The 14,685-nt window shown below is 35.9% G+C and overlaps 1 protein-coding gene across 1 annotated transcript in view; it reads left to right on the top strand.

The window, feature by feature from the left end:
- The window catches only part of CTNNA3 (catenin alpha 3), a 1,723,003-nt gene that overhangs the window by 110,466 nt on the left and 1,597,852 nt on the right, over nt 1-14,685 (top strand). The window contains exon 4 of the mRNA XM_021700133.1: nt 4,473-4,639. Within this exon, the coding sequence (XP_021555808.1) occupies nt 4,473-4,639 (167 nt within the window). The remainder of the gene's footprint in view (nt 1-4,472; nt 4,640-14,685) is intronic.

Below are 14,685 nucleotides of genomic sequence, written 5' to 3'. Positions count from 1 at the left end.
GACTCTCATTAGTCTTTTGATTTAGAGTTGAAGATAGGCTGGTCTAAAGAGGGAAGTACAGTCCTACATCAAGAAGCAAGAAAAGTATCAAATACACAACCTGACATTAAACCTAAAGGAGCTAGAAAAGGAACAGCAAATAAAGTTTACAGCCAGCAGAAGAATGGAAATAATAAAGATTAGAGCAGAAATAAATGATATAGAAAAAAAACCCCAGTAGAACAGATCAATGAACCTAGGATTTGGTTCTTTGAAGGAATTAATAAAATTGATAAACCTGTAGCCAGACTTACCAAAAAGAAAAGAGAAAGGACCCAAATAAATACAATCATGAATGAAAGAGGAGAGATCACAATCAACACTACAGAAATATAAACAATATAAGAGAAGATTATGAGCAACTATATGCCAACAAATTAGGCAATCTGGAAGAAATGGATAAATTCCTAGAAATATATAAACTACCAAAACCGAAACAGGAAGAAACAGAAAATTTGAATAGACCCATAACCAGCAAAGACGTTATATCAGTAATCAAAAATCTCCCAACAAACAAAAGTCCAGGGCCATATGGCAGCCCAGGGGAATTCTACCAAACATATAAAGAAGAGTTAAAACCTATTTCTCTGAAACTGTTACCCAAAATAGAAATGGAAGGGAAACTTCCACACTTAAAAATTTACTTACTAGAAATTTCCTGAGAAATAACAGCTATTTGTTGACTGCTTTCCATATTCAGATATGGTGCTAAATATGTATTATGAATTATACCTCATTTAATCATCCCGGAAACACTGTGAGATAAGTAATATTTTTATCCCTTTTCTTTAGAGGAGGACACTGAAAGTATTTAAGCATCCAAGGTCTCAGAGCTAGAAGAGGCAAATAAGAATTTGATCTTAAGTGTCTGACTTAACAGTCTGACTTCCTAACTTGATATTGCTAAGAGAACTAAATATGATATATTGTTGAGACAGTCTCAGACCCTCTTCACAGGCTTTGTCCATTATAAGGAACACTATTCTTTGTTATATTTAATAAAAATAATTCATTTCATTTTTATTATGCTAAAGTTCATGAATAAATAAAAACTAAAATATTCATGGAGTAGAGTAGATAAGACAGGCCCTTTAATATATTGTTGGTGAGATGGCTGTGTTTTGGAGAATTTTTTGGCAATATGTATCAAAACTTAAAATTCATTTGCCTCTGGACTTAACAGTTCTACTTTTTTTTTTTTTTAAATATTTTATTTATTTGCTTGACAGAGAGACAGAGCGCATAAGTAGGCAGAGCGGCTGGCAGAGGGAGAGGGAGAAGCAGGCTCTCACTGAGCAGGGAGCCTGATGCGGGGCTGGATCCCAAGACCCTGGGATCATGACCTGAGCCGAAGGCAACTGCTTAACCGACTGAGCCACCCAGGCGCCCCAGCAGTTCTACTTTTAAGAATTTATCCTCCAACTAAGTTTGCTCATGTATGCAAAGATATGTGTCATTCTTTGCAGTACTGTTTCAAATAGGAAAAATTTGGAAATGATTTATGTGTTTAATAGAGGCCTAGTAAAATAAGTTATAGTAGATCAATAAGATGTAACTTTATTCAAGTATTAAAATGAATTAAAAGAATGACAACAGCTAATCAAGTCTTTACTAAGCTCGTCTTATTTAATTTTCATAGGTGTTGTTATTATTAGCTCCATTTACCAGGGAAAATATAAAGAAGTAAAGTGACTTGTCTGAGGTTGTAGGACAGATACTGAAGCAGAACAGCATCAGAACCCACATGGCTAATTACTGTGCATACTTTAATGTTTCCTGGTCATTTATATGCCAATGTGAAAAGAAAATAAATTGATAAGTGAAGAAACAAATTGTAGAAAGTTTTTATAGTATGATAATATTTGTGAAAAGGATCTATACCTATATCTACTGTATGTTCCATTTATAACATAGGAAGTGTCTCTTTTCTTATGACAGAAAATCTTTCTTTATATATTAATATATATGAATATGTGAATATATTTATAAAATACATTAAAACATACATATAAGTCTACATATATAAATTTATACATATAAACATAGGAGACCTGATTTGTCATCCAATATGTGATCTATTCTGGAGACTGTTCCATGTGCATTCAAGAAGAAAGTGTATTCTGTTGCTTTAGGATGGAATACCCTGAATATTTCTGTGACGTCCATCTGGTCCAGTGTGTCATTCAAAGCCTTGTTTGCTTATTGATCTTCTGCTTAGATGATCTGTCCATTGAAGTGAGTGGGGTGTTAAAATCCCCGATTATTATTGTATTATTATTGATCTGTTTATTTAATTTTGTTATTAATTGGTTTATATAATTGGCTGTTCCCATGTTAGGGGCAGAAATATTTACAGTTGTTAGATCTTCTTGTTGGACAGACCCTTTAATTGTGATATAGTGTCCTTCCTCTCCTTCCTCATCTCTTATTACGGTCTTTGGTTTAAAATCTAATTTGTCTGATATAAGAGTTGCCACCCCAGCTTTCTTTTGATGTCCATTAGCATGATAAATGGTTTTCCACCCCCTCACTTTAAATTTGGAGGTATATTTGGGTCTAAAATGAGTCTCTTCCAGGAAGCATATCGATGGGTCTTGCTTTTTCATCCAGTCTGATACCATGTGTCTTTTGATTGGGGCATTTAGCCCATTTACATTCAGAGTAATTATTAAAAGATATGAATTTAGTGCCTTTGTATTACCATAAAGTCACTGTTTTTGTATGTTGTCTCTGTTCCTTTCCAGTCTATGTTACTTTTGGGCTCTCCCTTCACTTAAAGGATCCCCTTTAGTATTTCTTGCAGGGCTGATTTAGTGATCACAAATTCTTTTGGTTTCTGTTTGTCCTGGAAGCTTTTTATCTCTCCTATTTTGAGTGACATCCTAGCTGGATGAAATAATCTTGGCTGCATATTTTTCTCATTTAGCACCCTGAATTTATCATGCCAGTCCTTTCTGGCCTGCCCAGTCTGTAGATAGGTCTACTGCCAGTCTAATGATTCTACACTTGCAGGTTAAGGACTTCTTGTCCCAAGCTACTTTCAGGATTTTCTTTGTCTCTGAGATTTGCAAGTTTCACTATTAAATGTTGGGGTGTTGACCTATTTTTATTGATTTTGAGGTGGGCTCTCTGTGGCTCCTCGACTTGATTGTCTGTTTCCTTCCCCAGCTTAGGAAAGTTCTCTGTTATAATTTGCTCCAATATACCTTCTGCCCACCCCCCCTCTTTTTCTGGGATCCCAATTGTTCTAATATTGTTTTGCTTTATGGTATCAGTTATCTCTTGAATTCTCCCCTCGTGATCTAGTAGTTGTTTAGCTCTCTTTTTCTCAGCTTCTTTATTCTCCATCATTTGGTCTTCTATATCACTAATTCTCTCTTCTGCCTCATTTATTCTAGCAGTTAGAGCCTCCATTTTTGATTGCATCTCCTTAATAGCCTTTTTGATTTCAGTTGTTTAGATTTTAGTTCTTTTATTTCTCCAGAAAGGGATTCTCTAGTGTCTTTTTAGTATTTTTTTCAACCCCAGCTAGTATCTTTATAATCATTATTCTGGAAATCTTATATCAAACTGATTAGGTCCCTCGCAGTCAGTACTGCTTCTTGTTCTCTTTTTTGAGCTGAGTTTTTCCATCTTGTCATTCTTTCAGAAAGTGGTTGTATGTCTAGTGTGTCTTTTCTATTTGTAGAGTTGCAGGTATTCTTTTCTTAGACCTCTGGTTGAGTTCGCAGGTGTTCAGAATGGTTTGATAGCTATCTAGCTGAATTCCTTGGACCAGAAGAAACTAAGGTCTCTCACTCCTCTGCCATCTTGGTCTCCTTGAACTGTGAACTTTTAAAAATGAATGAGTACACATTGCTTTTATCATAAGATGTATTTTCAATGAAAAATCTTAAAAATTTTAGGCATATTTTTCTAACAGTTATGTACTATGATATATAATTTCTGTGACTAAGTTCATGATGTAGGTTATTATATTGACAGTTTAGGATAAATCTGCCTATGTTAAACTTTTATCAGAGAGTTCCTGTCCTGTTCTTTTCTAACACTGACTTGGAAAGTAACTCAATGAAGATTTACCTTATTTTTATAAACAAGATTGTTTCCAACTGAAGTTGTAGTAATGAAACTTTTACAACAAATGAGATTCAGCAAATGCAGAAGTTGACAGCAATTTTACTAGATGTTGCTAGTCAATTGAGCACAGTTCTCTTGCAGGAAAATGTTATCATGCTTCTTAAACTCCAGAGCATTTATTAAAAACAAATGTCAATTTTAAACTTCATTGTTTATTAAGAGACAGTATTCTAGTGTCAACAGACACTATTTTAATATTATGCTTAGTCATGGAATGTACTTGGAATTAGGGTGATAAATGCTTAAACCAGTATAGCTGAAACTTAAAGTATATTATTTTGGGTTGTGTTTTTCAGGTGAGGCTCTGAAAGTATCAGCTGAGAGATTTGCAGATGATCCCTGTTATCTCCCCAAAAGGGAGGCTGTGGTTCAAGCTGCCCGTGCCTTGTTGGCTGCAGTTACCAGACTCCTCATCCTCGCAGACATGATAGATGTCATGTGTCTCTTGCAGCACGTGTCAGCTGTAAGTAAAAGATGGCTTGTTTACCTTGGCATTGTTCTCACTTCTAATTCCATTTTCTGAAACTGGCATTAATCCTAGTGCATCCAGCCTCACCCTCATTTCTTAATGTCACCCAGTAGAAGATGATTCAATTGTGCAACTCTTGTCTACTTAAAAGAACAAAGCCAGAAGTTATTTTGTTTATTCAATTGTTTCATTTTTAAAAATTTAAAAATTATAAATTTTTTAAAAGTTTTTATTTAAATTCCAGTTAACATATGTGTAATATTAGTTTCAGGCATACAATTTAGTGATTCAGCACTTACATACAATACCTGGTACTCATCACAACAAGTGCACTCCTTTTTTTTTTTTAACAAGTGCACTTCTTAATCCCCATTACCTATTTCACCCATATCCACCCCCACCCCCCTGTTCTCTTCAGTTTTTGTTCTCTTCAGTTAAGACTCTGTTTCTTGGTTTGCCTCTCTCTCTTTCTTCCCCCTTTGTTCATTTGTTTTGTTTCTGAAATTCCATGTATGAGTGAAATCATATGGTATTTGTCTTTCTTTGACTGACTTATTTCATTTAGCATAATACTCTCTAGTTTCATCCATATTGCTGCACATGCCAAGAGTTCATTTTTCCTTTGGCTGAGTTATATTCCTTTGTATGTATATATATACAGACACACCACAACTTCTTTATCCATTCATTAGTTGATGGACATTTGGGCTTTTTCCATTATTTGGTTATTGTTGATAATGCTGCTATAAACATTGGGGTGCATGTATCCCTTCAAATCTGTATTTTTGTATTCTTTGGGTAAGTACCTAATAGTGCAATTGCTGGATCATAGGGTGATTCTATTTTTAACTTTTTGAGGAACTTCCATAATGTTTTCCACAGTGGCTGCACCAGTTTGCATTACCACCAACAGTGCAGGAGTGTTCCCCTTTTTCTGCATTCTTGCCCACACCTGTTGTTTCTTGAGTTGTTGATTTTAGTCATTCCAACAGGTGTGAAGGGATAGCTCTTATAGTTTTGATTTGTATTTCCCTGATGATGAGTGATGTTGAGCATCTTTTCATGTGTCTGTTGGCCATCTGCATGTCTTCTTTGGAAAAATGTCTATTCATGTCTTCTGTCCATTTTTTAATTGGATTATTTGTTTTTTGGGTGTTCAGTTTGATAAGTTCTTTATAGATTTTGGATACTCTTTATCAGATATGTCATTTGCAAATATCTTCTTTCATTCTGTAGGTTTCCTTTTAGTTTTTTTGATTGTTTCCTTCATTGTGCAGAAGGTTTTTAACTTGATGAAGTCCCAATAGTTCATTTTTGATTTTGTGCCCTTGCCTCTGGAGACATGTCTCGTAAGAAGTTGCTGTGGCCAAGGGCAAAGAACACTGCCTGTGGCTGTGTTCTCCGCTAGGATTTTGATGGATTCCTATCTCACATTTAGGTCTTTCATCCATTTTGAGTCTGTTTTTGTGTATGCTGTAAGAAAATGGTCCAGTTTCATTCTTCTGGATGTGGCTGTCCAATTTTCCCAACACCATTTGTTGAAGAGACTGTCTTTTTTCCATTAGGTATTCTTTTCTGCTTTGTCGAAGATTAGTTGACCATAGAGTTGAGCTACCATATGATCCAGCAATTGTACTACTGGGTATTTACCCCAAAGATACAAATGTAGGGATCTGAAGGGGTAAGTGCACCCCGATGTTTATAACAGCAATGTCCACAATAGCCAAACTATGGAAAGAGCCAAGATGTCCAACAGCAGATGAATGGATAAAGAAGAAGTGGTATAGGGGTGCCTGGGTGGCTCAGTCATTAAGCATCTGCCTTCAGCTCAGGTCATGATCCCAGGGTCCTGGGATCGAGCCCAGCTTCGGGCTCCCTGCTTGGCGGAAAGCCTGCTTCTCCCTCTCCCACTCCCCCTGCTTGTGTTCCCTCTCTCGCTGTGTCTCTCTCTGTCAAATAAATAAATAAAATCTTAAAAAAAAAAAAGAAGTGGTATAGATATACAATGGAATATTATGCAGCCATCAAAAGGAATGAAATCTTGCCATTTGCAACGATGTGGATGGAACTGGAGGGTATTATGCTGAGCGAAATAAGTCAAACAGAGAAAGATATGTATCATATGACCTCACTGATATGAGGAATTCTTAATCTCAGGAAACAAACTGAGGGTTGCTGGAGTGGTAGGGTGGGGGAGGGATGGGGTGGCTGGGTGATAGACACTGGGGAGGGTATGTGCTATGGTGAGTGCTGTGAATTGTGTAAGACTGTTGAATCACAGACCTGTACCTCTGAAACAAATAATCCATTATATGTTAAAAAAAAAAAAAGAAGAAGATAGCAGGAAGGGAAGAATGAAGGGGGGAAAATCAGAGGGGGAGATGAACCATGAGAGACTATGGGCTCTGAGAAACAAACTGAGGGTTCTAGAGGGGAGGTGGGTGGGGGGGTGGGTTAGCCTAGTGATGGGTATTAAAGAGGGCACGTACTGCATAGAGCACTGGGTGTTATACGCAAACAATGAATCATGGAACACTACATCAAAAACTAATGATGTAATGTATGGTGATTAACATAACAATAAAAAAGAAATGAGTTTCTGCTTACATTAAAAAAAATTAAAAAAAAGTTGGTGATAAATATTGAAGCAAAGAAATGTATTTAATTTTGCTTAACCCAGAGTTTCCCCAATTTTTTAACCTTAGGACTCTTTTATAATATGTTAATCCTGGAACTTTCTCAGCCATACTTTGGGAAATAGTGGTTTAGAATATTTCTTTTTCTTTTTTTTAAGTAGGCTCCAAGCTCAGTGTGGAGTCCAGTGTGAGGCCTGAACCCACGACCCTGAGATCAAGACCTGAGTTGAGATCAGGAGTCGGATGCTTAACTGACTAAGCCACTCTGGAGCCCCATAGAATATTTCTGTATTTCTAATAATATTTATGGTTATATTAAATTTCTACTTGGATTAAAAAATTATAGAGGAGAAACGTCAGGACCCTTATAGTCTAATTTCCTATGGATGTAGATTAGACTCCTTCCTACAATACAATGTGCAATACACAAGTGTCTAACGGTAATAACAGTCTCAATTCTGTGAGACAGTGAACCTGACTTTGGACAGTTCTAATTGTTAGAGACGTTTTTCTCAAACTGAGCTTAAAGCTGCCTTCCTGCTATTTCCATTCACTGCTTCTAGTTTTGCTTTCTTGAGCAACATAGAACCAAGGTAGTAGGAAAAGGCATTTTTCAAATAAGTGATGATTATTCTTAGGACTTATTTATGATTTGTGTCTTTTACCTATGCTAAAAATTTCTTGACCCTTGAGCCCTTATATGACAGTTTCAGACTATTCTGAATACTTCAAAATTTCCATATCTTATATGAGTTTCAGTTTCCTGCTGAGGTTTTTCCAGCTTTGATATTGAAGTACTTGAACATGGTAAGCATGTTTAAAATTTGAAAACTTTAGCGTCTGGACTTGCTAGTTTTTTTCCTCACAGTATCTTGTGTTCTAATGTGAGTGGCTATCTTTGTGTGCTAAACATTACCTTTTCTGGAACTCATCTCAAGAAATTCCTTCCTGTTTTGTTAGCTCTTAGATGTTTTTAAGATAAAGTATTTTATATTTCATCAATCTTAGTTTTCTTCAGCAGGAGGATTAGACTGAATTACTGATTTGTCAATATAAGAAATAGAAGTCCCTAAAATCATCTCGGTAAATCCTTTTCTGTTCATATTCTAGATTATAGGTAATTCCCATAAAATATTGAAATCAAAACATCTTGAAATAAAAAAATCTCTGATGTGAACATTCTATAATATACTGAATTACCTCTTTGATTTAATATCTAACATTATCTTACCTTATTTTGATAGCCTTGTCATGCTGTTTGTTCATACTGATTTTGTGAGCAGTTAAAATCTCCAAATCTCTGAACTCAACCTACTCAATTCAGGTCTTCCTCTGATACTAGTTTTATCTTTTTATATGTAAAGGTAGATGTTAGATTTCTATTCATTGAATTTAATTCTGTTAATTCTGGTTTTTGTTATAGTCCATTCAGACCTTTTTGACTTTTGATTTTGTCTTTATCTCCTAACCTGGTATCATTTTCAGATTTTTAAAAAACAGATTATTTATGAAAAATTTAGTAGCATGGAAAACAGTGATAGATCTTCCTTTCAAATAACATCAGACATTAACACATTTTGAATAAAGTTGTTAAAATGAGCTTCAAACTTGCTTTATTAGGCTACTGTATAAACCATGTTTCTTTATTTTATCATTAAGCACTTTCTTAAAGGTCTTGCTGAAATCAAGATGTAGATTTATCAGGCTAGTAACCCCAGCTATAAAGGAAATGAGGTTAGATTGGCACGACTTACTTTTAATAACCCCATACGAGTTCCAAGTGACTATTCCTTGCTTGCTTTCATTCCTTTTCTTTTTATGTTTTTTTACGTTCATTTTTAAATTACTCATAATCCACTTACTTATGGCTGTAAATCACTTGTCTGCTGGGATCTCCTTGCCCTTAAGATACAGATATAATTGGCTTGAACCCTAATTCTATGTCCTATCAACTATAATGTTCTCCCCAAGATTTCTGCAAATTCTCTGGAGTTCATATTCTCAGGGTCATTTCTGGTTCCAAGCTTTTACTTCCACTGAAATCCTTTAGTTTACGAATGGTCTTCCTATCTCTATTTTATAGTATCTTAATCTATAATTGGAAATTGACCTTTCCCCCTCGATTTTGACATACACACACACACACACACACACACACTCCAGTACTCCCAGACAAGGCATATTTATGTATATGGCAAACCTTATAGAAATTTGGGAAGGTAGAAGGGAGGGGTTTCTATGTATAACACTATATTCTAAGTGGCTCTAATTTGTATATTAGATATCTTCAAAATTCTTTAGCAACTTTATCTCATTATTCTTTCACCTCCTTTTCCCCATCTACTCTCTTTATTTCTCTCTCACACCCTAAAATTCCTGTTCATTTGAATGCAGTTTCTATCTGCTAATTTTTGTCCTCATATATCACTTTCTTCCTTTTTTTTAAAAAGATTTTAAATTTATTTATTTGGGAGAGAGAGAGAGTGAGAGCACGAGTGGGGTGAGAAGCAGAGGGAGAAGCAGACTCCCCGCTGAGTAGGGAGTACAATGCAGGGCTCCATCTTGGGACTCTGGGATCATGACCTGAGCTGAAGGTAGACGCTTAACCGACTGAGCCACCCAGGTGCCCCTCTCATATATCACTTTCTTTTTTTTTTTTTTTAAAGATTTTTTATTTTATTTATTTGACAGAGAGAGACACAGCGAGAGAGGGAACACAAGCAGGGGGAGTGGGAGAGGGAGAAGCAGGCTCCCCGCAGAGCAGGGAGCCCGACGCGGGACTCCATCCCAGGACCCTAGGATCATGACCTGAGCCGAAGGCAGTCGCTTAACCAACTGAGCCACCCAGGCGCCCTCATATATCACTTTCTACCTTAAATTACTCCTTAAGGTATTTTGCTCGTATGGATAATTTTTTCCCTAAGAAGAATTCTGTAGTCAGCTATCTCTCTTCTCTCTCACATACATATACACATACATCCTACTACATAATAATGTATTATAGATGTTTTTTAGGGGGAGAGCATCAACTTTGCAGGTATAGATTTCTTCTTCTGGACACACACTCTTCTTTCAAAAGCAGTGGGCCATATTTTTATTTCTTGCTCTTGTTTGAAATATAATGGAAAAAGGCGTGCCTCTTCTCTTTTCCAATTCTATCTTACTATTTCATGCAATCTTCTGCTCACTTTGGGCTCCCCCCAACACTCTTACACAATTCCTTGCTACATTTTTAAATTTATTTTTTGTTACATAGTACCAAGGAAATTCTCTGCTATCCCAATGTCTTCTTTTGTGGCCTTACTCTTTTCTTCCTTACAATGATTTTTTTCCTCAATTATAGAATTTTTCATCCTTATTGTGGTATATTTCCCTTTAGATGTCAGGGCAATGAGATATTACTCAACTCTTGATTGATAGTCTGTAGCTATACATTTCCAGACTTCCTTATGCTTTCTTATCTTTATTAAATTATCTTCTTTCCACTGAGACTGCCTCCAAAAATGCAATTATGATCATTATGATCAAGCATATATGAGGACATAGACTGAGATCACCAACTAGTGCAAACATGGTTCACTGAGTAATTCTCGATAGAAAAATAGTGTCAACCAACAGAGAATTGATATATAATTAAGTACCTCAAAGATTCCTGATTTGGCAGTTTTTTTTTTTTGAAGATTTCATTTATTTATTTAATTGAGAGAGAGAGAGAGAGAGAGACAGCTTGAGAAGGAACACAAGCAGGGGGAGTGGGACAGGGAGAAGCAGGCTTCTGGCCAAGCAGGGAGCCTGATACGGGGCTCCATCCCAGGACCCTGGGATCATGACCTGAGCTGAAGGCAGTTGCTTAACCAACTGAGCCACCCAGGCACCCCTGATTTGGTAGTTTTAAAATCATCTAGTTCCTTAAGGGAATACATGTTTTCTTCTCTGGGAAATAGGTCCAAATCAAAGGTAAGAGAGTACAGAGAAAAAAATGATGAACTTTCAATATTAAATTAATTATAGGAATTTGGAAAGGCAATTTGGCTTTATTACCACTATTGTTCATAATTTTCCCTGGAAATTTAAAATTTCTTTTTTGGTATTGGTTATGTTTTTTTGAACTTTACTATTTATACTTCTCAAGATACCACACCTTATTTTATTGGTATCTGAACTTTATAAGGATCAATTTTATTTGAGACGAAATTGGCTAGGTTGTCTCTTGCTTTCTTTAGGGGTCAGAACAATGTGGAGAAAAACATTGCTTTTGGCAGAAGAGAGACCTTGCTTGAATCCTGGCTGTCTTGTTGATTAGCTGGGTGAATTTGGGAAAGTTAAAATCTGTAAGCCTTGGTTTCTTCTTCTGAGCTTTAAGGATAGTAAAACTTACTCTGAACACTTTGAAAGAATCTTGTAAAGATTAAATGATATAGGGGCACCTGGGTGGCTCAGTTGGTTAAGCGGCTGCCTTCGGCTCAGGTCATGATCCCAGGGTCCTGGGATCGAGCCCCACATCGGGCTCCTTGCTCAGCAGAGAGCCTGCTTCTCCCCTGCCTGCTGTTCTCCCTGCTTGTGCTTGCTCTGTCTCTCTCTCTCTCTGGTTCTGTGTCAAATAAATAAATAAAATCTTAAAAAAAAAAAAAGATTAAATGATATAATATGTACACTACCTGGCAAGAACTGGTGTTCTCTTTTATTTTCTTCCCTTTTCCTGTCCTACCTTTTGCCACCATGGTACTTTGCTCTTTTGACTCGTACAGTGCAATATTGGCCTTATTCCTAAAAAATGAAGGGAAATAAATTTGACTCCCAAGTTGAACTAAGTTTTCCAACTTTTTCCATTTGTCATACTAGAGTTTTTTTTTTAATGGAAATGTGGGTACCTTTGGATTAGGAAATAGACCAATGTTATTATAAGAAATGGGTCTAGTTTGTAATAACTTCTTATGTGAACTACATCTTTAATATTTTCTACATGGATTGCTATAAAGCATTTCTACACTGAACAAATGATTCTGAATATGAAGAATATTCATAATGTTGACAGAAAAATCACACATTACCATATTGGTAGCTGAGATTTTTGAAGCCTCCCTCTATTATTAAAAGGCAGGTATACCAGCAAAAAGACTTTCTAAAACTTCTTCTTATTAAAAATATCAGCAGTTTATAAGGAGAGAAATTACAGTATTATTAAGAGCTATTAGAAGCCAAGTACATTCTGCAAAAGATCCTAGGCAAAATATATACAGAGATATTAAGGTTTAAAGAAAAATCAAGTCATGAGACTGGTACTGAAGATGGAATGGAGGAAGTATAAAATGGAGACAAATAAGATACAAATCACTGGATTTGTGCTGAATTTTATATTGAAAACTTTAGGGACAAAGGAAATTTAAACCATGTAAAAATTTAACTTTAAAAAGAACCAGCATCATTCCAGGTAGCTCCAATTTGATTAGTTAATTAATCCATTCAGCAAATGGTTGGTTTTTGTGCACTACTCTGTGCCAATCACTACTGTGTGCTAGGGATTCAAATTTAGAAAAGTAATACCACAGTCCTTTTCTCCTAGAATTTAAGACATAAATTAATGTAAGTTACTATGATAGAAGTTGGTGTAAGGTATTATGGAGGCATGATGGCAATTCTATCAAGGGAAAGTGTTTTGAGTGAAGAATGCATGGCCAAGTTTGGAGAGTTAACTAGATAAAGAAAGTGGTGGAGGGAACATTTTAACTGCAGGAACAGCACATGCTCAAAGACCTGTAACCCTTCTGAGGGCTGAGATGAAGAATCACTATGTTGTATACCTCAAACAAATGTAATATTGTGTGTCACCTATACTCAGAAGAGACAGAGAGAGAGAGAGAGAGAGAGAGAGAGATGAAAAGACAAGCCATAGGCTGGAAGACCATATAGGCAAACCATTTATATAATGATTGGCCTATACCCAGAATTTACTAAGAATTCTCAAAACTCAATAAAATAACAAACAAAATGTTTAAAAATGAAAAAAAATTGAAGGTGGAGAGGTAGGCCTAGACCTACTTGTGAAAGGCCTGTGTGCTATGTTAAAAAGTTAAACTATAGTCTGAAAGCTAAGGAGGAACCATTAAATAATTTTAAGCATGGATATGATATAAGCAGATTTGCATATTAGGACCATTACACTGGCAGCAGTGAACAAGGGGGCCAGAGTGGAGGCAGAGAGGCTAGTGATTAGGTTGATGCTGTCATCTGGTTGTGAATTGATGGGGTGGGATAGAAAATGAATGAGAGAGATGAAGGAAGAACAATCTACAATTAAAAAGTGATTGGAATCTTTTCAGATGGAAAGGGAAGCATCAAGTGGCCTTCAGGAATCTGGTTGGGCACTGAAGACCTTGGTTTTCAGTTTTATATAGAGGAGAAGCTATTGATAGGTTTTTAGACATATTAGACTTGAGGCACATATGAGAGATAATAGATACTGAAAGATATGTTTAGAGCTCATGAGAGCAAATAAGACAAGAGATAGATTTGGAAAGCCTCAAGAAATAAACATTAGGATTTAATTTGCATTTCTCTGATGATTAGTGATATTAGGCATCTCTTCATGTGTCTGTTGTGTATATCTTCTTTGGAAATATGTCTCTTCAGATTCTCTGCCCATTTAAATCAGATTATTATTTTTTTTTTGGTGTTGAGTTGTTGTATAAGTTCTTTACATATTTTGGATATTAACCCCTTTTCAGATATATTTTGCAAATATCTTTTCCCATTCAATAAGCTGCTTTTTTGTTTTGATTTTTTTTTTTCACAGTGCAAAAGCTTTTTATTTTGGTGTAGTCCTAGTAGTTTAATATTGCTTTTGTATCCCTTGCTTGAGGAGACATATTATCTAGAAAAATGCTTCTAGGGCAGATGTCAAACAAAACCATAATAGGATATCACTTTACACCTTTCATAATGTCTAAAACCAGAACCACAGGAAATAACAAGTGTTGGTGAGGGTGTGGCAAAAATGAACTCGTGGATTGTTAGTGGAAATGCAAATTGATGCAGCCACTGTGGAGAACAGGATGGAGGCTCTTCAAAAATTAAAAATAGAATACTATATGATCCAGTAGTTCCACCACTGGGAATTTACCCATAGAAAACAAAAGTACTAATTCAAAAAGATATATGCACCCCTATGTTTATTGCAGCACTATTTATAATGGCCAAGATATGAAAGCAGCCCAAGTGTCCATTGATAGATGAATGGATAAAGAAGATGTAGTGTGTGTATATATGTGTGTACACATACTTGATAGAATATTACTCAGCCATAAAAAAAGAATGAAATCTTGCCATTTGCAATGACATGGATGGACCTAGAGGGTATAATGCTAAGTGAAGTAAGTCAGTCAGAGAAAGACAAATACCATATGA

This window comes from Neomonachus schauinslandi, chromosome 6 (genome assembly GCF_002201575.2).
Source record: "Neomonachus schauinslandi chromosome 6, ASM220157v2, whole genome shotgun sequence".
Lineage (NCBI taxonomy): Eukaryota > Metazoa > Chordata > Mammalia > Carnivora > Phocidae > Neomonachus > Neomonachus schauinslandi.
This window is presented reverse-complemented; position numbering and strand designations above follow the sequence as displayed.